This window comes from Phytophthora ramorum, assembly GCF_020800215.1.
Source record: "Phytophthora ramorum isolate Pr-102 chromosome Unknown Phyram_PR-102_s0020, whole genome shotgun sequence".
NCBI classification, from domain to species: domain Eukaryota; phylum Oomycota; class Peronosporomycetes; order Peronosporales; family Peronosporaceae; genus Phytophthora; species Phytophthora ramorum.
Genome location: NW_027150666.1, coordinates 869,031 through 896,026, shown reverse-complemented (window position 1 = coordinate 896,026; position 26,996 = coordinate 869,031). Strand labels below are relative to the sequence as shown.

At 55.6% G+C, this 26,996-nt stretch overlaps 12 protein-coding genes across 12 annotated transcripts; 6 read left to right on the top strand and 6 right to left on the bottom strand.

Annotated features, from left to right (window-relative positions):
* Positions 1-84: 84 nt before the first annotated feature.
* Positions 85-1,891, bottom strand: KRP23_14284 (uncharacterized protein; the record flags this gene model as incomplete). The annotated part of the gene is made up of 2 exons (XM_067885090.1): positions 85-144; positions 206-1,891. 2 exons carry the CDS (start codon positions 1,889-1,891, stop codon positions 85-87), a joined length of 1,746 nt encoding a protein of 581 aa, XP_067737841.1.
* Positions 1,892-2,418: 527 nt separating this feature from the next.
* KRP23_14283 (uncharacterized protein) lies at positions 2,419-3,219 on the bottom strand (the record flags this gene model as incomplete). Its single annotated transcript, XM_067885089.1, has 1 exon — positions 2,419-3,219. The coding sequence occupies one exon, from the start codon at positions 3,217-3,219 to the stop codon at positions 2,419-2,421; it is 801 nt and encodes a 266-aa protein (XP_067737840.1).
* Positions 3,220-4,625: 1,406 nt separating this feature from the next.
* Positions 4,626-5,558, bottom strand: KRP23_14282 (uncharacterized protein; the record flags this gene model as incomplete). Its single annotated transcript, XM_067885088.1, has 5 exons — positions 4,626-4,793; positions 4,866-4,934; positions 5,012-5,144; positions 5,206-5,304; positions 5,368-5,558. The coding sequence occupies 5 exons, from the start codon at positions 5,556-5,558 to the stop codon at positions 4,626-4,628; spliced, it is 660 nt and encodes a 219-aa protein (XP_067737839.1).
* A 732-nt stretch (positions 5,559-6,290) lies between these two features.
* KRP23_14281 (uncharacterized protein) lies at positions 6,291-7,967 on the top strand (the record flags this gene model as incomplete). The annotated part of the gene is made up of 1 exon (XM_067885087.1): positions 6,291-7,967. The coding sequence occupies one exon, from the start codon at positions 6,291-6,293 to the stop codon at positions 7,965-7,967; it is 1,677 nt and encodes a 558-aa protein (XP_067737838.1).
* Positions 7,968-8,071: 104 nt separating this feature from the next.
* Positions 8,072-9,782, top strand: KRP23_14280 (Serine/threonine-protein kinase Nek5; the record flags this gene model as incomplete). The annotated part of the gene is made up of 2 exons (XM_067885086.1): positions 8,072-8,088; positions 8,153-9,782. 2 exons carry the CDS (start codon positions 8,072-8,074, stop codon positions 9,780-9,782), a joined length of 1,647 nt encoding a protein of 548 aa, XP_067737837.1.
* Positions 9,783-9,979: 197 nt separating this feature from the next.
* Positions 9,980-10,789, top strand: KRP23_14279 (uncharacterized protein; the record flags this gene model as incomplete). The annotated part of the gene is made up of 1 exon (XM_067885085.1): positions 9,980-10,789. The coding sequence occupies one exon, from the start codon at positions 9,980-9,982 to the stop codon at positions 10,787-10,789; it is 810 nt and encodes a 269-aa protein (XP_067737836.1).
* Positions 10,790-10,946: 157 nt separating this feature from the next.
* On the top strand, positions 10,947-12,008 carry KRP23_14278 (Protein unc-50-like protein; the record flags this gene model as incomplete). Its single annotated transcript, XM_067885083.1, has 4 exons — positions 10,947-11,434; positions 11,503-11,614; positions 11,675-11,789; positions 11,860-12,008. 4 exons carry the CDS (start codon positions 10,947-10,949, stop codon positions 12,006-12,008), a joined length of 864 nt encoding a protein of 287 aa, XP_067737835.1.
* Positions 12,009-12,324: 316 nt separating this feature from the next.
* KRP23_14277 (uncharacterized protein) lies at positions 12,325-13,692 on the bottom strand (the record flags this gene model as incomplete). The annotated part of the gene is made up of 1 exon (XM_067885082.1): positions 12,325-13,692. One exon carries the CDS (start codon positions 13,690-13,692, stop codon positions 12,325-12,327), a length of 1,368 nt encoding a protein of 455 aa, XP_067737834.1.
* Positions 13,693-19,631: 5,939 nt separating this feature from the next.
* On the top strand, positions 19,632-21,233 carry KRP23_14276 (FACT complex subunit SSRP1; the record flags this gene model as incomplete). Its single annotated transcript, XM_067885081.1, has 1 exon — positions 19,632-21,233. The coding sequence occupies one exon, from the start codon at positions 19,632-19,634 to the stop codon at positions 21,231-21,233; it is 1,602 nt and encodes a 533-aa protein (XP_067737833.1).
* Positions 21,234-21,365: 132 nt separating this feature from the next.
* Positions 21,366-21,815, top strand: KRP23_14275 (uncharacterized protein; the record flags this gene model as incomplete). Its single annotated transcript, XM_067885080.1, has 1 exon — positions 21,366-21,815. The coding sequence occupies one exon, from the start codon at positions 21,366-21,368 to the stop codon at positions 21,813-21,815; it is 450 nt and encodes a 149-aa protein (XP_067737832.1).
* Positions 21,816-22,145: 330 nt separating this feature from the next.
* KRP23_14274 (C-factor) lies at positions 22,146-22,899 on the bottom strand (the record flags this gene model as incomplete). The annotated part of the gene is made up of 2 exons (XM_067885079.1): positions 22,146-22,712; positions 22,771-22,899. The coding sequence occupies 2 exons, from the start codon at positions 22,897-22,899 to the stop codon at positions 22,146-22,148; spliced, it is 696 nt and encodes a 231-aa protein (XP_067737831.1).
* Positions 22,900-23,307: 408 nt separating this feature from the next.
* KRP23_14273 (E3 ubiquitin ligase BIG BROTHER-related) lies at positions 23,308-25,650 on the bottom strand (the record flags this gene model as incomplete). Its single annotated transcript, XM_067885078.1, has 1 exon — positions 23,308-25,650. One exon carries the CDS (start codon positions 25,648-25,650, stop codon positions 23,308-23,310), a length of 2,343 nt encoding a protein of 780 aa, XP_067737830.1.
* Positions 25,651-26,996: the final 1,346 nt, after the last annotated feature.

The following is a 26,996-nucleotide window of genomic DNA, read 5'->3' as shown; positions in this document are numbered from 1 at the left end:
AGATCACTTGCTAGCTAGCATAAAGAAAGAAAAAGGAAAGGAAAAAACGATGTAGTGGTGTGCTGAAAGGGCTACGTGCTTTGCCTAGAACTTTATCGCTCTTTGAGACTGCCGATGCTGCAAGGCTTGCTCCTGTTCCTGCAACTGTGGACAAGGGTAATGGGTTAGTACGTCTTCACGACACTCAAGAAGACTAGCAACGCACCTCACGAGATCGATTCTGCGTCTCGGACACGACATCTTCCGCTTGACTCTGAGCGGCGCCGGCCTGTTGGTGAATCTTTTGCAGCAATCGAGCGTTGAGCTGCACCTCGAGGTGTGTCTGGTCTGCCTGTAGACTTCGTTGTTCACGCTCGTGCATCTGCTGGAGCAGTACATCCTGTTGCGAGCGATTCCTGATGACACGCTGTTGCTTTGCGAGCTTGTCGCGTCGCTCAGCCTCCGTGCGTTCCTGTTTCCAAAGATCGGCCTGCTTGTCCAGGTCTTGCTTGCGAGCTTCTTCACGCTCTCTCTTCTCCTGCATTTGGACGCGCAAGTACTCCTGCTGAGCCAAACTGCGAGCTTCGGCGTCTGCTCGTCGCTTGTTGTCATCTTCCAGCTGCTTGCGAGAATACTCTTGCTGATATCGCTGTACTCGCTCGTCCTCTTCGCGTGCTTTGGCGTCAGTGGACGCTTTGGCAGTGTCGTCAAAGATTTTCATCTTCTTCTTGATGTTCTCCGCCATGGTCTCGATTTGCGTCCTGCGGGCTTCGTCTTTTCGCTGCTCCATGGCGATGTATTCCTCCGCTAGCTTGATTTCAAGCTCGCGCTCTCTTGCTTGCTGCTGGCGCTTTTGTTCGAGCTGCGCTTCGTTCTCGAGAAAAACCTGCTCGACGCGGCGCTTCTCGGCATCTTTGCGAGCTTTTTCGCGGGCCACGTCATCCGTCCTCTGCTTCTCAAGCATTTGTGCTGCATGATGCTCCTGCGCCTTTTTGATGGCACGTTCACGCTCCACTTGCTGGTGCTTGGTCACACGCTGTTGCGTCTGGATCGCGATCAGTTGGTGTTCACGCTCTTGTCGGTCCTGTTCCTTCATACGCTCGTCATCTTCAGCCTGACGAATTTTCTCTAGCGTTTGGCGGTGGTACTCGGCGCTGTTCTCGCGCTCTTGCTGAGTGGTGTGGCGCTTGTGCGAGACCTGAGCCTCCAACTTGGACGTGTACTCGCGACGCTCACGCAGCTTGCGCTCTTTTGCTCGCTGAGCCTCCATCTGCTCCTCGATGGAGCTAAACTTGACGATCTCCTCCCAGATGCCGTTGTCGCGCTCCTTCTTGGGGGACACACGAGGCGGCAGTGAGAACCCCACGCTCTTCTGCTGTAGCTGCGCCTCAGTAAGATACCTGTCATCATCTGCGAGGGTTCGACTGGTATGCCCACTCGTAGTAGCAACACCTCGTCCGTGCGAACCAACCTTGGGGTGTCGAACAGTGTTGTTTGTTGAGCGCTCTTTGCTCTTGGAGGACCGCCTACCTGAAGTACGCTCTTGAGGAAGGCGCAAATCATTGTTGGAGGGTGACGACGAGTCCATCTGCTCTTGGTTGTGTGGTGACGGTCTCCTAGCTGTGTCTGCAGCCAGCGAGATCTGCTCCTGCCGTCGCGTTGACAGCTCGTTGACGATCTCCGCCAGGGCTGAGTCCGACAGATCGGCAGCGTGAACCCCTCGCTGCTTGAGGATCCGCAGCACCTCTGAAGCCATTTCCTCCGCCACCTTGGGGCTCTTTCGGAGCTTCTGTTGTAGCCGAGCGCACATGGCAAGGCGCAGGTTCTCCTTCATCTGCATCTGCCGCGCCTTATCTCGCAGTCGCTCGCGATCCACCGTGCGCACTGTGCTCATGGAGGCCAGCGACTGCATATCCGACGCCCTGGAGCTCGCAGCTCGAGCAACAGGCTTCCCGATCATATTAACCGACACGCCAAGCGCTGCAACTTGTCCGACCTTGCGCTCGAATGGAGCTCGTGAACAATGCACATAGTTCTATTTTTCGATTGAAATGGCTACACCCCGATGTTCTATTTTTACGTTTAGTTTACCATGATTCAGTACACCGCTTCCAGCATTTACAATTTGTATGGTCAAACTTGAAGCTGGTCGTCCAATCCTCGGTGAGCACATAATCTTCAAGACACCTTTCAAGCTCGCACCGTTCGTTATTCGGTGATCACCATGAGGGAGCAAATTGCGTGACTATCTGTGGTAGTTCTAGTGAAACGAAAGCTCTTTGTTATCGTGTAGTCGGCCTCCCGACTACCGAGTATCACAACTCTAATGTTGGCTTAATTTTTCTCTCAATATACAGGGGGGGGAGGGGCAAGTGTGGGATCCTTATGGCGTTTTAATTAGCGATGGCTTAGTTGGTGGATAAACCTATCGGAGTAGACTTAAAAGAGAGCGGCAGCCACAGTGAGAGCAACGGCCGACGCGGCAGACAGAAGCGTGATCGAGCGACTGCTGATAGCTGCGCTGGATCCCGAGGACCCATCGCCAACGTCCGCCTTGCCTCCATGCGATCCGCTAGCGGAGTTCGAAGTGGTGGTGCTGGGAGCTTCGGTGGTGGCCGTGTTGGTCGCCGTCTCCGTGGTTTCGTCGGTGCTGCCCTCGTCACTACCCTCGTCGGAGGAGTCTGTCTCGTCCGAACCTTCGTCGCTGGTATCGGCCTCATCGGAGAAAAGAGAATCATCCGTGTCATCCAAGATGTCCGTCGGATCGTCCTCATCGGTGGTGCTTGTCGTGGTCGAGTTTGTAGGTGTGGCCGTTGTAGCTGGAGTTGCAATCGTCACCGCGGGCGGTGCCGTAGTTGCAGTCGCCGGAGCCGTGGTCGGAGCGTTGGTGCCCGTGGCTGGAGTGGTGGTCTCAGCGAGCTGAATCGCGGCAACCCCTTGGGAGGCAATAGCAGCAGCAACGAGGAGCGTGGCGAAGAACTTCATCGTGGAGTGGGAGGAAGGCGACTGAGTCTTGTTGCTAGTGGAGCGCAAATGTGCGAATGAGAATGCAGACTGGCGCTTCTTGCGAGATGTTTGACTAGCAGCCGACTCCCCCAAAACGGACCGCACAAGCGCATGTTCCTTCTTGCCGATGGACCGTTTCCAACGGCAGCTTTCGACAATTGTTTTCGGTCCCATTTTAGCTTCCGCTGTGGCTCCGATCAGGCAAGCACGCATTGGCTTGTCCACCTTGTCCATTGATGCGACGATGCAAATTAGATCCGCCCTCTATATTCAATGGCGTTGGATTTCGAGTACCTACGTGTTGCCAGACTGGAGTGAGCGAGTCTTCGCTGTGCGGGCAAATGAATGGGCGGATCTTTGTTAGAAGTGGTCGTAGCTGCAAACAGACATGTTGGACATACAATTGCTGCTTCCTCGCCGATTAAATGCTGAGATTAATACAACTAATCATGCACGAATAACGCTACAGAAACCGATCCTCCACCACAAAATCATTTGCTGCCATCCTCCGCACCAGAACAGGTTTATCCAGTCCGAGGACGCTTGCTCCCAATAAATTGAGCAATCTGTTGGTGCGCTTTTTCCTTTTCCATGTCATTCGTATCCCACTTCCTAGTGCGGAGGTCGATCACTGCTTAGATGCGGCTGGCAAGCTTAGGTGACAGGTGTGCACGACCGCTCGAGCTTCATCTGTTCTGCTCAAATTTTGTTTATTCGCTAGTTAGAACTAACCCCCAGCTCTCGTTGACAACACCTCACAAGAACCGCCCGAACGAGATTCGCGTCCTTTACGAACATCGCTGCACAGCGCTTTATAAGGCCCCTGCAGCACAAAAGGAGCCGATACATAGTATTTCCCCCGAGTTTCATCTTTCCGCACCTTCAAAAGTTTTCCGCCTTGTTTGAATCGGCAATCATACGTCAAGTCTGGAGGTGCCCCCTCCAAGAACTCGAGCTCGGAACCCTTAGCTGTACGTGCAGTTGGCCGGGAGTGAAAAAGACCAATCGAGGTGGCACTTCTTCAAGCGACAAATAAATCAAACCATTCACCTGCGTGGTCCGAGTTCGGTTCTTTGTCGAGCATTTCCCATCCAACTCCTCGCAAACTTCGGCGTAGGCGTCATAAGTTGCACTTGGTCCAGCGCTCTATCAAAGATTGAGTGACCAGCGTCCTCCAGCTTCACCACGGTCCTCACTCTCACCGTATCTAGCGACATCTTGCGGACTTCGAAGAAAATAGAAGGTGAAAGTAAGAAGGAAAGAGTTGCAATGGCGATGTCCATCAAGGCTCTAACCGAAGCGAGCTGCAAGTTGCTGCAACTGGCAGAACGATCGTGTCACCTAGCGGATCTACAACAGTGAAGAACTACATGTAGCTGTGGTGCGTCAACCTATATTGCGCTGTACTTGAAACGTAGGCATCTAGTGCCTCACACAACCTTCCTTTGGTCTCATAGTGGGGTGGGGGTGCTTTCACTCGTAAACATCGTACGTTAACAGCATCGGCGATGTCTGTAGAGAGAGAAGTACGAAGATTCCTGTCAATACTAAAGCGCGTTCAGCCCAACAATTTGAAGACGCTCCCAACCATGGGAAGATGCGTGCACACACATCTCCGTTGACGCTCTTAGCACCTGCAGTTACTCGTTGTCCAGGTCAGTACGAAGCGTGGTGATTCCGTCCGCTACGCGCGCTCCCAGCGCCTTCACCAGATCCTGGACGCTGATGCGCAGCTTCACCGACTCGGCGCCTCCACCGAGCCACAGGAACGACGGCTTCAGAGCAGCAACGTCCCCAGCCACAATCACCTACAAAAGAGTACACAACCCGCCCAATCAGTCAGATACCAACTTGCGTGTACGAGAATTCAAATCTCATACTGGGATACGCGTCTTCATGCCAAACGTCGACACTCCGTTGTGACCAAAACCTGTAAGCTCCTCCGACACCTGCAAGTGTAAATCAGCACCTGCATCAGCACTACCACAACTAATAATCAACAGGCAATTGTCACAACGGTCCGCACCTCTCCAGGTGCGTGCTGGAAGTTGAATTTCTTGCGTGACGGCCGATCCACCTCTGGGATGTTATCACGCACGAAGCGGCGGAGCTGCTCGGCGTCCAGCTTCGAGTTGTACTGCAGCACCACGCAGTAGTAGCTAGCGCAGATATCAGTCCCTCTACCACCTCTTTATCCTTATAACCACAGTTGCATCTCACCGGCTATTGAGCGGGTCCTCCACGCCGCTGTTGGTGCACGCCACGTTCTCCACGACGATGCTCTTGCACAGGTGGGGGATGGCACAGCCCAGCAACTTCCTGTGTGATTGAATACGTTCGTCAGGAAGCAATTGTATCGGCGATGAGAGGGACAACACGCACGCTCTCTGGGCCAGAGTCCACGCGTTGTAGTCGCTGGGCGCCGTCTTGAGCGCGGCGCTGGACAGCTTCTCACGCTGCAGGTGCTGCTTAACACGCTTCACTCCTTCGAGGTCATCCAGCGTGCGCTCCAAAGCCGTCAGACGCTTCTGCGCAGCCGAAAGGCGCGTCGTCACCTCCTCCGTGGTCGTCATAAACGAACACAAATCCAATTTCCTTTTCAGCCTGTAAAATGCGTTGTCGCTCCTACATGTGCAGTGAGTGTCCACGACGTCGCCACTGCTGAACCTGCCACAGCTACGAACGATGACGGTATCACCAAGTCGGTCACCACGACGAATGGTGTTGAACCTCAATGGTTCACCCGTGATCAGCGGAGAGAGCTTCATCAGTGCGAAGACTGGCACTGCAACTGCGAGCGCCACTGCGAGTTCCTCTGCCTTTGCGACGGCATCTGCGATTTCGAACGCCTATGCTAGCGCAAACGCCTACGCAAATGCTGGCACGAAGGCCGGAACCACAGGGACGAGTCCTACTTATCAGGTGCACAGCAAGCTTCACTTCGTGGAGTAAGGGAGCAGGATAGACTTTCACGACGGTCGACCTTCAGCTTGCAGCTTCGACTTTCGGACGGGTGGTGATTGTTCTCATTTCGGTGTGTGCGTTGGATGTTGCTCTTTGCTGCTGTATGCGGCAGTCGCTGTTCTTAGTAGCCGTGACGATCCCAGTCACTATCGACACCGTTTGCGTTGCGAAGAGTAAAGAAAGCAAATATAAGCTGAGGCTCCACTGGAGACTCTCCAGTCTTATGCTACATGCATGGATATCACCGATTGCCAGCAAACATTGGATCCACAAAAACCGTAATACAAAACTGGATTTTCTGTGGCATTTTCTTTATTAGAACCCAAGGTGCAAGGCTCAGCATGGCCGCCCGCACGGACTTGGAGGCGCGTCTGCGAGCTCTGCGCGAAGGCAAGCGTCCTCCTGCGGCTGCTCCAGCCCCGCCAGCAGCTCCTGCACCTGCCGCTTCTTTCTCGTGGCCCGACGTTCCCTCCAGCCCCGTACAGAAGCAGGTTTCCGTCCGCCAGCGCGTCCCAGTCGGAGGCGAGTACCAGCCTATGCGTCGCGCTTCCGCCAGTTTCTCGGCCTCTCCGCCCGTGACCATCATTCGTCGCTCCTCTTCTGATGATCCCGCGGGGCTTCCGATGCCTGTGGAGCCTGTGAGAGCTTCAGAACCAGTTCAGGACGAAGTGCTGCGACTCACAGCCGCCCAATTGCTGGGCCCCGACTACGAACAAGCCGTGAACGTGGCCCAATGCGCCATGGACAACGAGCGCCGACAACTGCCGCACACGGCCATCGACGCCTACATCCGAGCGGGGCAGATGCTCATTGACATTGGCAGGAGGCAGGCGGCGCCCCATTTGCAGGACATTGTCAAGGCCAAAGCTCTATCACTGCTGCAACGGGCCGAAGGGCTATCCGAGTGGACGAACCAAGTGCTGGCCAAGGACTCGCTCCTGTCGAAGCAGCAGGTGCTTGCTGCAGCCTATCAGCAGTCACAGCAGGACCGCAACAGGTCGTTGACGGAGAAGAAGGAGCTCGTGTCCAAGATGCAGCAGGACAATCTCAATATGAAGGAGAGGCTAAACCAACTGGTTTTGCTCACCAAGCTTCGAGGTCGGATGAAGAAAATGGTGAGCAATCGACGAGCACGGAAAGCGGCGGAGACGCAGGCGAAAGAGGAGACAGAGGCGGAGGCCGCGGCACGAGCTACACGGGATATTATGAGTAGGCGCGGAGGTTTCAATGATGTGACTGGAGAGATAGAGAACTATGAGGAAGAGGATGCACCCAACAATGTTACTGGATCTGGATCTGAGGAAGAAGACGGGTCGCCCAGAGCGTACCAACACTACCGTGGGCCTGCAGCCCAAGCAGCTGATGGATCGCCCCGCGAGGCACAGAAGGTCGGGCTTATTAACGAGCTGCACAATCGCATTGGACTGCCAGAGATCGACCATCTACGCAAGTTTGAGCCTCTGGCGTACGATCCGACGGCAGACAGCAAACAAGAGGAACTGCATTCTGAACTGGAGGTTGCCAAGCAAGAAGCAGACAAGCTGCGAGCCGCTGTGCAGGAGATGGAGCAGTGTCTACGCCTTGCAGCGCAACACTCGAAGCAGCGCTCTGTGAAGCTGGAGAAGCAGAAAGCGCAAGAGTTTGCAGATGTGCAGAGTGAGCTCGATCGAGTACGCGAGGAGCTCGAGATGGAGCGGCGGCGATCTGCATCTCTACAAAGTGGTCCTGCGAGTTGGCGATCTTCTGTGGCGTCGGATCCTGGTTCCGAGGAGTACGAAGACACGGGTGTGATGCACCAGCTCCGGTCATCTCTACACAAAGTATTTCGCGGACGAGACGAGCACCCTACTCACGTTGATGACGCACATACTCGTCGTGCATCTATTCAACGTACTTCGTACTCACATGATTCTCCGCGGCATACACCAAAGAGCAAGGAGCAGAAATCTGTGGGACAATCTTACGATGTGGACGAGGAAGAAATGGAGGAAGACAATGACGGTGGTGTTTGGTTGTAGCCAAATTCTGTGACTCAGACGCAAGATCAGAGACGCTATTCCTGTTCTTGCTTCTCAGTGACGACGGTTGTAGGTGGCAGTCGTGTATTTAATGAACAGAGCCCATGGACGGCTACTCCAGGTGAGCTCACGATTGTGCGCGTTTGTGTATACTCAAGTCTAATGTGCATGGCTCGAAACTACAGAGTCAAGTTGCTAGGTGAAGGTTCATTTGGGCGCGTGTTCCTCATGCGCGAGAAGAAGCACGGGGGTCGGCTGGTGTGCGTGAAGCAAATTCATCGTGTTCACCATCCTAGGCAGGTCTTTGTTCCTGCAGGTCGCTCGAAGCCGCTTGGTGTGGAGGTGGAGCTTATGAAGAAACTGCGTCACCCAAATCTCATTCGGCTGCTGACCTCGTTCATAGGCCCCTCTCCGCTTCGCCAGCAGCATATCGTGATGGAATTTTGCTCCGGAGGAGACCTTCGCACCTACCTCAAGGCCGTTTATCGGTCAAACGGTCTGCTAGAAGACAAGATATGGTACTGGTTTATTCAGCTGGCCCTGGGGCTACACCACATGCACCAGCAGCGCGTACTACATCGTGACCTGAAAACGGCCAACATCTTCCTTTCTAACGCTGGTTATCTGGTACTGGGCGACTTGGGAATTGCACGGACGTTGACGAGCGGTGATATGGCTACTACTGTGATTGGAACTCCACTATACATGGCGCCTGAGGTTCTTGAGGGCAAAGATTACAGTTTCAGCTCGGACGTTTGGGCGCTTGGCTGCGTGCTATATGAGCTGTGCACCGGCAAACCTCCATTCACAGCGAACAATACTCCTCAGCTGCTGAACAAAATCTGTCATGGCGACTACATCCCGATTCAAAAGCGAGGCAATCTTGCAACTTCGCGCTTACCAACGCTGGTAGCTTCCATGCTGAGTGCTAGACCAGAACGACGGCCTTCAGTGGACCAAATCCTGCGCGATTCGCTTGCTCGCATCCAGATGCGACGCTATTGTGTCGATCGACTTCGTTCAACAAGCATGACGGATGAAGAGCGGCGGGTGATGATGCAGCAGATGACGGCACTGGGTGAGAATGTCAAAGTCCAGTCCAGCGCTACCGGCAGTGGAAAGAATACGAAAAACGTGGAGTCATCAGTCGTTAACGTGAACGCGGAGGCGGAGGCGTACTCCAGACACCATGCTTGCAGTAGTCAACACAGGGAGGGTGTGGAGAAGCAACTGATAGCTGCACGGGAGCGTGAGCGTCAAGAGCACATTGTGTTTGCACTGGAGAAGCTCCAGCAACTGCGACTCCAGCTTCCTGCCTCAAAAGGTGAGGCGTCGAAATCCTGCAGCGATGCTGCCAGTCCGCCTACTCCACTAGTCGGCCTGGATGCTGCTGTTAGACACAAGTCGCCGCGTGATGCTCTATGGAGAGATCCTGTGCGTGCAGTTAGTGATGCCCCAAAGAGTGTCGACCGAATCCAACCAGCGAACCTCGGCCGTTCAAACTCCGTCCCCAAAGAGCTGGCCTTCACTGGCATCCCAAGACCGGGGGTGCCTCTCACTGGAATGGCCAAGTCCTTTACGTCTCGTCGTCCAGTATGTCATGACGTTCGCATCCTGAAGCAAAAGGAGGCGGCAAAGGCTGCCGAGCGCTACAAGCGCCACCTGAACGACATATACACGCCTCCAGGACCTGCCCAACACGCCAGGAGGAAGAGTTTGGCCTCCGAGGGAACTACTGGGAGGAATAAAAGGGATGAAGACACGGACGCGGCGATCCTACTGTCGATGGCGAGTCTGCGAGAGGCTCTTGCTTGACCTTGGACAAAGTTGCAGTGCGACTGGAGAAATGTATCCATTTATCCTGGAGAGAGTGAAGGTCACTGAAAGTTGCAGTTGCAGTTGCTGAGTGCTTGTAGCATTCACCGTAATCACGTGACCTTTGTGGCAACTTCAGCTCTCGCCTCATTCTTCAATTTGCTCGCTTCTGCTCACATCTCGACCACTAGCCAGCCATGCAATCCGTCGCTGCCTCGCAGGCCATCCCATGCTACCCACCGTTCGCATCGGCTCCTGGTTCCCACGCCAAGCTCCACCAGATGACTGCGTTCGTCGTCTCTTGGGAAGATGTAGTGGCGCCGATGTCGTTCCTTGCGAAGCGGGTGGGGCTTCGTCCCACGAGATCCAGCTTGGAAGCTGCGAAAGTGGCCTATTTGCAGGACCGGTACCTGCAACAGGCTCTGGCGTCCGTGGAGGAGGAAGCCATCGAGCTACTGCGCACTACAGCTGCAATGGGGCCAGTCTTCGTGGTCACGGAGAAAAGTGCACGATATATGGAGATCACGTGCGCCGCCTTCTTCCCACGACTGGCGCACTGGCTGGCAAACGCGGACTTGGCCACTGCCACCAACACGGAATTCTACCGCGTTCGGGTGGTATCTGCACCACAGAAATTTGCCAACGCTATGGACAGCTCGACGTGGCTCGCACGCGTGTACCAGCAGATCTGTACGATTGTGGTGTGCGATGCGCACGGAGCCTCCAGTTCTGCCGCAGGGGAATTAATGAAGGCGCAGCAGCAGCTGCAGCGTCGCGAGAGCGGGACGCTGGGGCTTGTGAGCATCAGCGCGGCAGCTACAAACGAAGCTGCAAGTGTGAGAGCATGCGACGTCGCTCCTCATTTGATCCCGAAGGCAGTGCACGTTCCAGGCGGGGACCCGTCCAGCGCTCTCAACCTCGAGCACTTCTTCGCCCAGCTGCGCACACTCCAAGGATACGTCGTGCTCGCGGCGGGGCATACCACTGCCTTCTCCATGACATTGTAACTAGCGGCTACACCTAAGCAACGAAACATTCCGCAATAGCCTTCCCCAATAGGGTCAACTTCAACCATGTTCATTCGTACTTAGACGCATCTTAACGGTTCTATTGCTTCATTCCGCTTTCAGACACCTAAAGCTCCTGCCCCCTTCCTGCTTCGCGATGCTGTCGCCCGTGACGCAGGCCGAGGCGAGCACGAGCATCGACATGAAGTACGTGCTGTCGTCCGAGCCTGCAACGACCCGCAGCAGTCGCCTCCACAAGAAGAAAAGTGGCGCCGACGTGTTCCGCTCCTGCTCTGCCTTCCCCGAGTACTTTGCGCGTGTGCTCGACTACCGGCAGATGGACGTGGACGCCACGTTCTACCAGATGGTGACGCTTTGCGTGCAGCCCGCCAAGGTCTACAAGAGCGCGTACTACCGCAAACAAACCAAGAACCGCTGGGCCAGAGATGACCCAGCCTTTGCCGTCATCCAGTTCGCCTTCCTGCTCGTGGCCACCGTCGCCTGGGCCGTGGCCTTCCGTGTGGATAGCACCGCCAAGTTGGCGTCGCTGCTGTTCCACGCGGTGGTCGTCGAGTGGCTTGGCTTCGGCCTCGTCATCTCGACGCTCTGCTGGTGGATCGCCAACCACCAGCTGCGGCAGCGCAAGTGTGTCAATTTGGATACTTTTTTCTTCTTATCTGGGCTGAGTATTTTTTTTATGTTTTGTGCTGCAGTCAGGGGATGGGCGACGCACTGTATGTGGAGCAGCGCGTCGAGTGGCAGTTCGCGTTCGACATCCATTGCAACTCGTTCTTCATTATGTTCCTCTTCCTCTACGTGCTGCAGGTATGCTTGGCTTGTTTTTAGTGGAAGGAGTTTTTTACTAAGTGGTGGGATATTGTGTAGTTTTTACTAGCGCCGATGCTAGCGTCCGACTCGTTCCTGATGTTGGTGGTCGGGAACTTGCTGTACTCGTTGGGCTGGGGATTTTACACGTACATAACTTTCCTGGGGTACATGGGTACGTGGCTTTCAGCAGACTGTGTCGATGGATTGTTGGGGTTGACGAATTTTGTGTTGTTGGCATTTAGCACTGCCGTTCCTGCACCGGACTGAGCAATTGCTGTTTCCGCTCATCGTGATCCTCGCGCTCTTCATATCGACCGTGGTGCTGCAGGCGGTGTTTGGCGCACAGATCAACTTTGTGCACATATCGACGCACTATTATTATGCCCCGTAGTGGTTTTGTGCAAAATAGTTGGCGACGACTTTGGACTGATATACCAACCAGCGAGCAATAGATGTTTCCTGAATTTCAATACGAGGAGGATTGCTGTTCCGGAGCGCGGGCCGCACAACGCGACACCGACTGTTTAGCGTAAAGATAAGTGCTCCTTGGTTAGGGTGTGTATCTTCGGTGGTGGTTTACCTGACAGGTAGGGATGGAACGCAAGCAACGGCCAGGATGTTGATATTCGTACTAGCGTCTATTAGTAATACGGAGCTGTACACGAGCTCTCAAAGAGGTGATCCTGCTGATATTAAGCTCAGGATTCCTATTGGAAGAGCATTGAGATGGCCATGGCCACCATCGTGAGCGACAGCGCGCCGTTGAGGCTGACGGCAGCCGACTCCTCCGAAGACGAGCCAGCAGTGCCGCTACCGCTTCCGCTGACAGACAGCGAGCCGGCTGAGGCCGCAGCGTCAAGGGACGAGTTGGTCACCAACCAGTCCTTCAGGAAGTCGCCGAGGAGCTCGCCACCGGGGGTGCGGGTGGCGTTGTGGTAGTAGTCGTTCACCGTGAGGAACACGTGCTGGGTGCCGTTCACGTAGAACGTGGACACCTCTTCACTGGTACTCTTGTACACGTTGATGATCGCCGTCATGTTCGAGTAGAAGTCCTCGCCACTGATGACGTTCGTGAATGGGTAGCCGAGGATCCCCTCGTGCACGAGCTCGTAGAAGTAGCGCTGGGTCTGGTCGTACATGCTGTTGATGAAGAGCCACTGCGCAGCGGGGACGTCCTCAATCATGTACGACATCATCTCGGACACAGTCAGGTTGTTGTCCTCGCACTGGTCCCAGAGCTTGGCCGTCACCTTGAGGTCGAGCTCGCACGTGCCGTAGTACGAAATGAGCTTACCTGCAGTGTAGTCGCTAGGAAGCACACCCACGTAGCTGTCGCCTAGTACAGAGTACCGGATGCTGTTCTCCTCCACCTGCCAAGTGTCGGCCACCAGAGCACTGAGGGCCTGCGCGCCAAGGGCACCGGCACTCGAGCCACTGATGATGATCTCCTCTGGGTTCGGGTAGTTCTCCACTGCCCAGTCGAGCACGGCCTTAGTGTTGTTGTAGCCGACCTGGTGCAGGGTCATGTTGTGGCCCAAGCACTCGGGCATGTCCAGCAGGGCGTACAGGGAGCTGTCGGCGATGGTCTCAACGTGGCTGCCGATGTGCAGGTCACCAGTGCAGTACGGCAGGTGCACGATGTTGTAGTCGTTGAAGAGGTTCTCGTCGTTCGAGCGGTTGAGCACCCCCGTGCTGAGGGGCACGGCGTTGGGGCTGAAGGTCTCGTACATGCACTGCAGACCGAAGGCGCACGTGAGGTCGTCGATGCAGGCACCGCCGCCCTGGAAGTACAGCATGAGCTTGCTCTTGCTTTGCTCCGGGGCCGGGAACACCTGGAAGAAGTAGGTCGCGTTGGTGGCGAAGTCCACGCTCGAGTTGGAGAAGTCGTCGAAGGCGCAGCGGGTGTCGCCACCAGGGTAGATGACGGTACTGCTGTCGAGGGCCGACGTGGTGAGGTCGTCCACGGCGCATGAGTTCGAGTCGCTCATGACGCAAATCTCGTCGCCATCGCGGATCTGAGCGTTGGAGAGAGCTCCCAGCAGCGCCAGTGACCCGGTGAGTGCGAACTTCCGCATGGTGCGATCGGGTGCGAGTCTCGGGCGTCGAAAGCGAGAATGACGAGAGCTTTGGTGACCTCGGCGGATCTGGAAGCGGGCAGCCACCGCCTGGGCTGGCCCGTCCTGCGCAACGAGCCGGACGTTCACGCCCTTCCTCGCACTGTTTTCCTCACGCTGCGCGTCATGTCCCTTGTGGGCATTAGTGCATGCCCAGATGGGAAGCTGAGCACGGCGGCGGGTTTCGGGGTGGCCGCAGCATGGAACTGCGTTGGTCGCTCCCGACGTCACACGGTGGGCGGCATGACGAGCCGACAGTCTGCAGGGCTCGCTGCTACAATAAGTCGGCGCCGAGCTTTCATTACACAAGCATCGAGGTGTTGCATGAGCTTTTCCAGTGCCAATTGAGACCCACACGTTTTGGCGCAAGTCCACCTTTGCATGCACCTCTGCATGCACCTCTGCGTACGTTCAAGCTTGTCAAGTATACGGCTCTCTCTGAAGTGATCGACAAGCAGATGCCACTGCACCAAGCACCAGCTGGGTGGGTTTACAAGTTAGCGCTTCAAGCCGCTATTAATACGTAACCTATGCCACGCGAAGTGATCGAGATCGCCATGCTTCTCCCCGCATTCGGCGTCAATGCCAGTCACGAACATGTGGATCAGGAAGCAAAGCTTTGTCCCTTTTCCACATCTCGACAGGATGGCTTGATATCCCAGCTGGCTTTGGCCTGCACCAGACGAAGCGATCGATGGACTCCTCTGGTCGACATGCCACTGGCTCAAGCCACCATCGACGCATGCATCGAGAAGCCACACTCGAACTACATGTAATGTGCGTGTTGCAGTCGGCAGCAAGCAATTGCACGGGGGTGCAGTCCATACCGGCAATCCAGGATGGCGTGAACGTCAAGATCTGTAGTCTGGTCTTCGACGGAAAGACCCGAAAGACAGGCCAAGTTGCGGTCCGCCGGGAACAGAACGCGCGTGGACGCTGAGTAGCCGCGTTTCGTCTCAGATGCAAAGCTCTGCACCCGTCGGGATCCACGTTAAACTGCGTATAATGGTAGTGTTAGGAAATTTTGGGAATCCAGCGTGAGGCAAATTCGAGCGATCGCAAAACGGGAACGTCGACGAGCAGACACGAAGATCCAAGGAACACGGCTGCTATTGATGCAGCAGCATCTAGCTAGGACACCAAGAGAGAAGCCGCGAAAGGCGGCACGCCCCGTACAATCACCGGACTCACACGAGGAACCGGCGTTGCTAACCAGGCTCAAGACATACCAGACATCCTGCAACCACTGATAATGGCGTAATAGACAAGGCTGAATCTCTCACGTTAAACTGCGTGCGTGTAGTGAGACTGTGCTCCATCGTTCAATTGAAACTTTCAACTCGTGCTTATCAGTCAGCGTTCAGGGCTCTTCATGAAAAGCGGCTCAGAGTTGCAGTTTTGCATTTTATCGGATGCATCGACGAGAGCAACTTCAAGTTGTAGACCAACACTCCCATCTGCACACAAAAGTAGCAACATCTGGATGCAGTGACTTTAGCAACAATAGTCGTTCGATCAAGCTTCAAGATCTGTTGACAGCCGTACCGAGCTGGAAGTAGGCGGCCTTGATCTGCTTGGACGACGCAGTTCTGGGTTACGCATTCCCATGGCGTGAGGGACTCGGTCGACGGCACTGCAGTCGTGGGGCATGGAGTAGGAGTCTCTGCCGACGCTCCGCCGTCGTCGGAGCAGGGGTTAACTTCCTTCGGCCTTCTCCAGCCACGTCGGGGTCGATTTCCTTCGTAGTCAAAAACTGTTGATAGTGGAGCCAACCCTTCACGAACACGCGAAGAATCGTCGTTTGAAGTGCTGAAGGTAGGATTTTATATTGACTTTGGATAAGGTGACGCGATATTGATGGAAATGGCATGGAGAAATAGGAAGGAGGTGCGGATTGTGAAGGTCGAGGGAGGCAAGGAACGCGCCGAAACGGGTAAGGACAGCAATCTGTTGGCACTGACGCTGAACAAGAGGCACTAACGGAGTTGCCTGTATCTGTACTGCTCGTTGCAGTCAAGACCATCGTTGATGGGTGGAATCGCTGCAATGGAGGGTGGGGCACGCCGTGCTCAAGGCTGTACAGGTAAAACTGGCATCTTAGCCTCGCGTTCTTTCGACTAAAGTGGAGATCACTAACGCGTAACATGCCGACCTGTGTACTGCTGCATAGCCGACCAGACTTGAATGGCCATTGAAGACGCACTCGCTATGCAGAAGGTGGGTGCGCTCGCCGTTGTGCTGGAGTACGATTTCTCTGCTGTTGCCAAGGTCGCGACTGAAAGTCTCAAAATCCCAACCATCACTCAAGACGGACAGCCAGGTGCTGGATTTCCACGACCTTCTGGGCATGCTGCAGTTTCCTCGCCATGCGCAGTTTGTGCCAAAGTTCTGCGATTGGTACGCAGCTGTTGGTGATCGTACTAGAGCGGCCGGTTCTCAAGTGAAGCTTGCTCCCCGTACAAGGTACTTGACTACGAAATGCATGATGCCTTGCTGGAAAAGATGGCAGCTAAGCCAAATTATTGTACTATTGCTGAGTACAGATGTCATAAGCGTAAACCCAGAAGCTGCCAACATGCTTGTCAACGACTACAACGACAAGGATGGCGATGAAAACGAGGATGCGACACAAACCACACCGCAGACGACTTCAAGCCCGATGCCGTCGAGTTCGGCGACGACGATGTCATCGAAGAGATCAAGCGGTCACCACCGCCACTACGGAGCAATACGTGGACTCGAACTACTACGTCGACGCGCAGACGAAGGCCCAGCAGACCCCTGTCAGTCCACCTCCGACACCCGCAGCGACCAAGAGTGAAAATGACTACTACGTCACCAACTCCTGTTGCATTGCACCCACGTCAGCTCCAACAGCTGCCGACTACGAGCACAAACTTTGCGAGTAAACCTTGCAGCAAATAATATCAATCGATGTATAACATAGTAGATAGATGTTCTGTGTCTGATGTTGCAGCGAAATCAAAAGTTGCACAAGGCTCTGGTAGCATCGGGTCGCGATTGGCGTCGTCAAGCAGTAGGTCACGATAGAAGGAGTCCACATCACACGGAGAGAGCATCGGACGCAAGCACCGAAGCAAAGTAGAAGAGCAGGCGAGTGAGCAATCACAGTGGTCAACAGGGAGTAATGAGTCCCCATCAACCACTGCGAAAGCACACCACGCCCACACCTCACTCGAAGCACGCCAGCATCTGCAGCTTCAACGAGGGTAATGAGTCCCAATCAACTGAGACTGCTGGCGCACTTCACGTGAGGCCTACGAAGCCTCGGCACTCCACGTCTAGACACCTTCAAGGTCGTTGGAGTTCTCTACCCAACCATCAATACCAATCGCACTCTTTCAAACTTCGTCAGCGCCCAATCTGGAAGGGATGAGAGACTCAGTTGGTGATGAAATAACAGCATCCTCGGGTGGGCTGGGCCAATTCATGACTCTATTTGAACGCGTAGAGCGATGGCGGTCTTGCTCTTGGTTTGAAATGCCTCCTAGTTTCCTGTCCGAAAACCTGGCGGTCCCTGTGCATGGCCGCTCTTTGCAAGGTTCCACACACTGGCCAGAGACGACACCAATCCCGATTAAATCGTCTCTTGAGACTGTAAACCACTGCAACTTGTGCAGAACCAAATACTCGACGCCATCCTCCTCCACCTTCAGCAAACCAAATGCTCTCAGAGCCGCTGGTTTGTAGTAGAGCTTGTTATTAACCAAACAGTAGCCTCCAAGTAGCATAATCCTGCTGCGAGCTCCCAAAGCTGCATCAATGCTGCACGGCGTGGAGAAAATCGCCAAAGAACGGTGTTTCAACCACACATACATCACCGCCCACGGTACACGAATCAAAGAGATAATCGAAACAACAATGATCACGACGATGGCGTGGCAAACCAAACTCCACAAGTAATAGGACACGGCCAGAGCCGTTGGCTTTGACTGCTTCAATCTTGACCCATTCAAGCCGGAGAGAACAGTCTGGAATGCGAGAGCGCACACCAATTCGCCAACGAGGACAGTCTCAAAACTGAACAACACTCGCTTCATTAGCAGCCTCCACTTCTCATTCAGCCACTCCATACTTTCCAACATTTCAAACAGCACCAGCATTAACCCTGACAGGTTGTAGCCTAGCGAGATGTACTGCATCCTGACAATCCAACCATCGTTTGCAATGATAAGAAACAGGTCCATCATGACGCCTTCAAGAACCAAATAGAGTAGCGCACTCCGATGATAATTGTTTGCCTTGTGGGCGGACAAGCGCAAATTCTCCTGCACAAAGACGACCGCCTGTTGTTGATCCAGTCGCACTCCCATTTCACCGCATCTTTGGCCGTAGCGCCTACATGATATGTAGCTCCGACGGATGATGAGAATCCGGTACAGAAGCCATACTGCTCCGACAATGCCATACCAGTACGAGAACCTGTGCGCTGTGCTTCCTGTGTCTTCAGCTAAGGATGACCCATTCATGTCAAATGTCCCGAGAACCTCCACAACGATATACGCAGTCTTTGACTTGGTACAATACGTCCCGACTTCACCTTCGTAGAATGAATAATACCCAATACTGCCGTGATACATGTAGAGTTCAAAAGGATAGCTGTCGTCCGTGCAGTTGAGTGGTGATGTGTGGAATGGTGTTGTTGTCGAGCTCCCAATGAAATAGTTTCCGTGTAAATTGTACTGCGGCACGACGCCATGGCAAACAATTCCTTGCTCAGCTTTGTAGTAGTGTGTGGACTCAAAGTTCCACCAAACCCCAGCCAGCACGAACGCTTGCATAGGGCACAGCTCTGACAGATTCGATGTTTCTTTTTGCAGATCCGATGACACCACAAGAATCTCGGACATTTTGTGCGGGGTGACAAACTTGACGTAGCTTCGTGCCTGAAGCGTAAGTGGAAGTACCCCCTGAACAAACCATACAGCTAGCAGAATCTGTCGAGCTGTCCACCTGGGGCCATTTCTACCTGAATTGTGGGGGGTAGAGCGTCTATGGGCATTGCTCTTTCTCGGCGACGGTGGTAGTCCTGCGGTGGTCTCTGCTGGTACCAGGACATCGATCTTCATACCGAAGGTGTTATCGTGCCTGTTATCCAAAACCGCTTGAAACGCACAATAACCCTGAAAATACCCTTCCGTCGTCAGCGACAACGTGAAAACTTGTAGTAATCTTCACTTCCGGGCAGGAGATAAACGACTAGTTCTCCTGTAATCTTTAAAAAGCCCTGAATCACCCTTGATGAAGGAGAAAAAATAAAGATACTACATCTCATCGACCTCCGGTCCCAACTAAGCCGCTACGCCACGACTTTCGTGACATTAACCCATGAAGCAGCGGTCGTCTTCAGCGCTAATTGGAGGCCGCCCTAGTCAAGATTCCACACGCTGACCTGTAATCACCCCGATCCCAGCTTCTCGGGACACTGGTCCATTGTAGGTCACGCACGCAGTGACAAACATTGAATACCGTTCTTCTCCATCTCCAGTACCCAAAAGCTATCAGAGCTGGTGCTTTGTAGTACAATTAGCCATTCGTAAGTGTATAATAGCCTCCGAGTAGCAGTATTCTGCCTCGTAGTTCTGTGCCAATGTAGCATAGCTCGGAAGAATGATGATTCAACCGGATGTGATGGTTAAGACGAGAAGAGAACCAGTGATGAACCAAGCCCCAAGAGGGGGGAAGGACAAACTCGCCGCCATGAGCTGTCTCGTATAATACGGTACCTGAACAACACGCTGCGTTCGAGAATCAGGAGGCTCAGCTTTTGCATACAAACGCCAAGGGACCGGTAGGTTACTCTCTCCTTGCATCCGATTCGCTGTTTCTGTGTACCCCCATGTTGGGGTACATACCCTCTCATTGGCGCCACTAATAAAATGGCGGACGCGACGCTGAGCAACGTGTTCTGGGGCCACAGCGCGGGTGTGCTGGTGCTCTCGGCGTCGGGTCTTCTCTGGCGCAGCCGCAGCACCGAGTCGCAGAAGAAGTTGTTAAAGGACGACATTGTGACGCTGCTCTGGACGCCCGTGGGGCCCAAGACGCACCACCTCAAAGTGTACCAGAAAGGGGGAACGTATGTGCGCTTTACGGGGCTCAAGGCGCAGGACGTGGCGCAGCTCAAGAGCCACGTGGAGAGCCACTTCGACCGTGAGCTGGAGCAGGAGAAGGTGGCGGCCAGCGGCGGGAACTGGGGGGACATGAAGTTTGAAGGCCCCAACCTCAACTTCCGCACGGCTAACGCCAGCGTCATGGAACTGCCGCTCGAGCAGATCTCACAGTGTGCGCTGCCCGGCAAGAACGAGGTGGAGCTGCAGTTCCACGAGGACGATACAGTGGCTGGGGACGAGGAGACGCTCGTGGAGATGCGGCTCTACCTGCCCCCCGGCGACGGAGATGACGACGTCGTGACGGCCGACGACTTCCGCCAGCAGGTGCTGGACAAGGCCAACATCCGCAGCGTCATGGGGAAGAGCATCGTGGACTTGGACGAGACCATCGGCACCTTCCTCACGCCCCGTGGACGCTACGGAGTGGAGATCTACGGCTCGTTCCTTCGCATGCACGGCAAGACGTTCGACTACAAGATCATGTACTCGAACATCAACCGCTGCTTCCTGCTGGAACTGCCCAATGGCCTCAATACGGCATTTGTCATTAGTCTCGAGGAGCCCATCCGCCAGGGCAAGCAAGGATACCCGCACCTCGTGCTGCAGCTGAGCAAGAACGACGTGCACATTGACGTGAACCTATCGGCTGACGAGATCAAGAAGTACAACGGTAACATCCACGAGCGCATGTCCGGTGCGTTGCCCCAGATCGTCGCCACGCTGTTCAAGTTCATCATCGGCAAGAAGGTCTACACGTCCGGCAAGTTCAAGACGCACAGCGGCGACCGAGCCGTCAAGTGCGCCGTCAAGGCGCAGAGCGGCGTGCTGTTCCCGCTCGAGAAGTCGTTCATGTTCATCCACAAGCCCACGACGTTCATCCGCTACGAGGAGATCGAGTACATTGAGTTCCAGCGCTACGCCGGCCAGAGCGGGTCGTCTGCGAGCCGCAACTTCGACCTGCTCGTGAGCTGCAAGTCGGTGGGCGGCGAGGCTGCGCGGGAGTACGTTTTCTCGGCCATCGACCGGCGCGAGTTCCCGGAGCTGAGCCAGTTCCTGACGTCCAAGAAGCTGCGCATCCGCAACCTCAAGGAGTCGCACGGCGCGGCCGCGCAGGCGGGTTCGAAGAAGCGCGACTTCAACGAGTATTTAGAGGAGTTGGGCCCCGAGGAGGGCGAGATCGAGGACGACGAAGAGGACTCGGACTTTGGCCCAGGCGACGCGTCCGGCAGCGAGTCGAGCGACTTCAGCGACGAGGAGCTCAGCGGCAAGGACTCCGACGTAGACGACGCCGACGGCGCGTCTTCTAAGAAGGACAAGAAGAAGAAGAAGAAGAAATCGCACAAGAAGCTCAAGGCCGCAGAGGAAGAATAAACGGGAGGCGCCATAGCTGCCTCGCTGGTCTGAACTCGCAATTCAGTCCATTTTCAAATTGACCATTTCTTGACCCGAATGTAGCCATGTGTTGACCGTTATTTGTTTCAAAAGGCCAGTCTCAGTGTAGGAATGGGCAGGACACTTCGAAGACCGCGCCGGCAGCTCGGACTCGAGGCGCCAGCGAAGGAGCATCTGGCCCAGCGAATTGCAGACGTCGTGGCGCTCTCGTTGCAGCAACATGGGCGAGAAAGCGGCACTGGGGGGCTGCCTACTGGCAAGCAGGGGCTGCTGGCGTCGACGCTGCGACTGGCGGAGCAGAACGTGGCCGACATGACGGCGTATCTGCGGCGGAGGGAGGCGGAGGCTTCTGCAGCTATGGCCAGTGGATTCGAGAGCGTCGTGTGCTGTGAAGGAGAAGAGCCCAACGTGTGTGTCATTTGCCTGGACGGGAACATGGTCACTGGAGAGGAGGAGCAAGTGGAGGCGCTGGCCTGTGGCCACGTTTTCCATGCCCGATGCATTGGCCAGTGGCTGCTGTATCGACGGGTGTGTCCTGTAGACCGACGGCCAGTGGACTGAAGCTCGCAGCTATTAGATAAGGTGGCGTGTAAAAGTAAAGAAGACAAGTGACAGCGCTGTCTGAGGGTGCTCCTTGATGAAGATGAATGAGAGCAAAGCTCAACAACATGTCTACTTATTCACCACGGCAGCGTGTTGCCTCGGAATCTAGCTATCGATCTTCGATCCTTCAGCTGCACAACAAGCAGGACATGTGCGAGTCGAGAGGTGTAGACTTGGCGAATTGCAAAGTGAAAACTGGAAGCGGCGGAGCTGCTTGGTGACATTCATGCAGAGCAATGAAGGACGCAGCCACTCGTCTCCCTTCTCTCGCGCTCCAACACCAGTCGCTTACCACGGCAGGATGTCGCCGCGGAAGTGAAAGTACTTGCCGCTGTCCTCGGGCGTGGCGTCGGCCATGATCTTGGTGAGTCCAGCGACGCTCTCCTCCGTGGTGACCTCGCCCGTGTGGCCCGTCATGCGAGTCACAACATAGCCAGGGTGCAGAGCGAGCGCGATGATCTTGTCATCCTTGAGGTCGATGGACAGACTCTTGTTGAGCATGTTGAGCGCCGTCTTGGACGCGCGGTAGCTGTACCTGCCGCCAGAGCCGTTGTCGGCGATGCTGCCCATGCGAGAAGTGACCTGCCCCACCGTGGCCGAGCCGTGCTTCGCCACCGCCAGCTTCAGATTGGGCAGCAGTGCGCGCGTCACGAGGAAGGGGCCCACGGCGTTCACCTCGAAGAGCTTCATCATCTCGGCCTTGGTGACGTCAGGGATGCCGCCCCCGCCGCCCATGCCGGCGTTGTTGATGAGCAAGTCAATGGGCTCGTTCTTGAGAGCCTCCGCGGCCTTAGCAATGGAGGACTCGTCGCTGATGTCCAATGGGATGATCTTGGACACCGGCAGCTCCTTCAACTGTGGCATGACAAGGTCAGTTAGTTGTGCCATGATGCTCAGCCGTTTGGCAACGTACGTCGGTGGCGCCGTCGACATCGCGCGCTGCAGCGATGACCTTCCAGCCGTTGGCCACGTAGTGGCGAGTGAAGGCGAGGCCGATGCCGCGGTTGCTGCCAGTGATGAGGACCGTCTTGGCGACGGTCATGACGCTCGATAGCGGAGGATTCGAAAGTGAGCAGATCTTGATGAGAAGGGGCGATGGCTGACGGCTGGTCTCACAAAGCTGTCCAAGCAGCAAGGCAATCAACAGCGTGGCCTGCAAGTCGACATCCTTTATGATATTGCACGCTCTTACATTACTACACTAAAGCTCGCCACGAGCACCAGCGGCAAAAAGGAAAAAGAAATGCTCGTGCGAGGGAGAAGACTGCGGAAGCACCGTCAGTACTGCAGCAGCCCTCTCCTTCTTGTGTCCTGGTCTTCAGTGCCTGCTGACCAGGAAGGGCCCGTGATCGCGAGCAGGTCTCCCTCTCCACTCGACCGATGGCTTCTAAACCCTGCTATCAATGCTCCTCCGTTTCGAAGGGAACGCGCCTTGGTCGGGCCCTCAACTTCACGCCGATAATTTGCTCTTCTTGTTATCTGATGCCAACGATGCGTCCTGCTGGGAGCTTTCCAGCCGCCGCTTCCGCTCGTTGGCAATATGGGAGGACTCCTCGCCCGCAACTGCGGCCAGTGCACTCAGCTGCAACGTCGAGCCATTTGACGGAAGACCAGTCGACTCGGACGAGGCCACGAGAGACAAAATGTCCTCAATGGACGAATTGCGCGGGAAGCCCGACTTAAACCCACCCAGCGAGCTCAGCTTGTCGTACGAGGCGCTTGAAGACAACGTGCTTAGGTTAGAGAACGACGGGAAGCTGCTAAGGTGGTCGCTGGAGCCAAAGCGAGACAGCATGTCCGAGCTCGGCACACGCGCCATCTTGTCCATGGACGGCACCCTCGGGATGCGTTGCTCGCCGCCGCCCACCGTGTGGAGCTTGTCCATAGACGGGATGCGCGGCAGCTTGTCGAGAGATGCAACGCGAGGCATCTTGTCGAGCGAAGGCACACGAGGCATCTTGTCCATGGACGGCACGCGCGGGAAGATGCCCGACGAGCTTCGCGGCATCTTGTTCAGCGGCTTGGGAATCTGGATCTGGTTGCCTGAACCTGAAGAGGCCGATGCATTGTGACTGGGGCTGAGGCGCTTTGTCAGTCCAGTGCTAGTGGAACCGGTCGTCACGCTCATCGAAGTGGAAACGGCACTGCTGTCGCTGCTGCTAGAACTGTTGCTGCTGTTATTGCTGCTGCTGGGCCCTGTCTGTGCGTTGAAATCTGCTTCCCGCGGCTGCTCTTCCTTAATACCATTCTCGCCCAGCCTCCTCCGATGACCTCCGGATGTAAAATTGTCCTTAATCTGTTGTTTGCTGTCGCTTGAATTCTCCATGGTATCCCGACTGTTCTGAGTCGACGACGATGTTGCTCCTCCACGTGGACTGTTCGGTCCGTGGTCTTGCAGTAGGTTTGAAAGCTGTTCTAGCGACTGGATACGAGGGAAATAGGCGTTGAGGCCTTCGCCAATCGACAACGGTTTGGGCAAACCGGAAGGCTGGGCGTCGAATCCACTGCTGGTCATCGTGTTTTGAGTCTCCGTCGACGGGTACGAACCGACAGAGTTCATGCCGCCAAAACCAGATGACGTCGCGTGCTGGAAGTTTTCAATACTGGCCACGCGAGGGAACAGACAAGAAAAGCTGTCGATGGACGACACGCGCGGAAACCCGTCCCCGCCGTCCATAGCGGAGCTGCTAGCCGGCTTGTTGTCCTGGTTCGGAACCTGACCTTGACCCTGTGTCTGCGCGCCAGCAATGCCAAGCATCGATACATTGCTGTGGTCGCCATTAAATAGGTGCGAGGGCACGTTATTGCTCTGCTGTGGGGGGTGTAGAGGAGGCTGGACAGGCATACCACCTCGACCTGGAGCTCCATAGTTGGGCTGCTGCACAGGACCCGGTCCAGGTCGCGGCTCCTGCTTTGTCATGGGCTGGACTGCAGCCTGCGGGTAACCTCCCTGTTGTTGCTGCTGCTGAGGGTGGGGCGGCCGCATCGGCGCCGAATTGCCTGCCGCTGCGTATCCAATGGACCTGGTGGCCGCAAAGCGACTCTTGTCCCTCGAGAGCTCCGACTCGAGCCGCTTCTCGCGCCGCCGCTGGTTGTACTGCTCCCTCTCCAGGTACGTCTTCTCGAGCTCGGCCAGGTCCTTGCGGATGCTCTCCATGTCGTCCTTGGACACGTCGTCCTCTCTCCGGCGGAAAATGATCTTGCCGATGCACTGGTCGCCCGTGTACTTCTTCGAGATGCGCATGGGGTCGCAGTTCAGCAGTTTGCTCAGAAACGTGCGCAGCGTCGTGCCCTCAGCCAGCGGCAGGTTTCCCTTCTTGAACTCCTCGATCAACCGGTCGCAGTACGCGCTCTCCTCGGCCGTCCACTTGCCCTTCCGCATAGCCGCGGGTGGCTGCGCGCTGGCGTCCGCGCTGGCGGCTGGGGTGGGCGGCTCCGCGGCCTCCAACACGTGCGCTTTGCTGTCTGCGGGGTATCCGCCGCCGTCCTGCTGTTGCGGCTGTGCGTACTGCTGCGGGACGAGGCGGCGCGGCGCCTGGATGGGCGTCCAGCAGGTGGGGCAGACCTTGTCCTTGCTGAGCCAGCGCTCGATACAGGACGCGTGGAACTGGTGGTGGCACGGCTCCAGCAGCACGTCCACCTGCGGGTTGTAGCACACGAGACACGACCCGGGCGGCAGGTACGGGGGTCCGTCGGGTCGCACCCCCGACGAGTTGTAAGGCTGCGGAGGCAGGTACGCGCTCATGGAGCTCGGGTCCGCGCGAGGAATGTGCAGCGCTTCTCCCGTTCCCATTGGTCGGACTGTGACGAGGGGCGTTAGTGTCCGATGGTTGCTTGCAGCGGCGGATGGCGGCTTACCTTTAGCGCTTGCCGATACTTCCAGAGAGAAAATAACGGGAAGAGAAGAGCTCCCGCCTCGGAAGGTAAAAATAGCGAGCAAGATTTACTAATTCGGAAGTTCCCCACGGGTAATATGGAGCGGATGGCGACTAACTTTTCAACGGACTGATTCGTGTCCTTCTTTTTTAGGTGCAGCGCCGGGGATGGACGAGCATCGCCGGGCCGATTTCTGCCTCGACCGCGTTGAGTGGAGGGCAACCGCTGCAGACTGCATTATTGCCTGCTCTGTTGCTGCTGGCCGCTCTCCGACACCGAGGCGCGCCCGTAGTTCAACCTGAACTGCAGGCGTGAAACGAGGCGCTCGGCTTGACACCTTCAACTGCTGCTGGGTCTGAAGTTTTGCGGATCCGATATTCGATCGTTTCAGAGCTGCTCGGTCCGAACCCAAAGTACCCTATCACCACAGCAAGCGAGTCACTTGACTCGCGCCGACCATTGCAAACGTTCATCGCTGCCGCCTGCGAGCCGCAAGACGGAGCCGGCAAACTACTGAAGTGACCACGCCAACTGAAGTTGGCTCGCACACCAGAACACTGTGACGCGGGAGAGCTGGATGAAATGGCTTGCGCGCGAGACAAGGGTGCATAGATGACGGCTGTGGTTGAATCTGGGGAACGCGCGCCCTATTCGCTCTGTGCTAAACTCACGCTTTTGCTCAGCAAATCGATGCGCGCGAAAACAATCCGCCGGCTAATTCTCGCGCGCTCTCGACAGCACTTGCTGGCCAGCGCCGATGGCTGTATCATCCATGAATCAATATCAGCCCTTCCGTTGGGCGTAGGGGCTGTGAGTCATCCAACCAATTCTGCGCAGCACAACTTATCGCTCGCCAAGCTGATTTCTGCGCCGGATTCTCGACAATATAGCCAATATTGCCAGCGCGCATGCCTTTCATCACGCGTGAGTCAGGCTTCAGCGCCGGTAATATGCAAGACGGCAACTTCAACGAAGCTCCATTCCTTCCAATTCGATGTTTGTAGTCGCGCCAAAAGGGTAGCCATCTCATGCTTCAACTCCACCATCACTCTGGCCAAAACGGCAACCTAACTTCAACACCATGTACGAAGCAAGGCCCAGCGTGCGACGAAGGCAGGCAACTGCAACACCGCAACCTATCAAACCGCAGCTAAAGCAACGCTTGCCTCCGCCCTGAAATCGTTCCAGCGCGTGACAATCGGCCAATGAAGCGATGGAAGAGTACGTGCATCGTAGAGCGCACAGTCCAAAGACGTTCCCTTT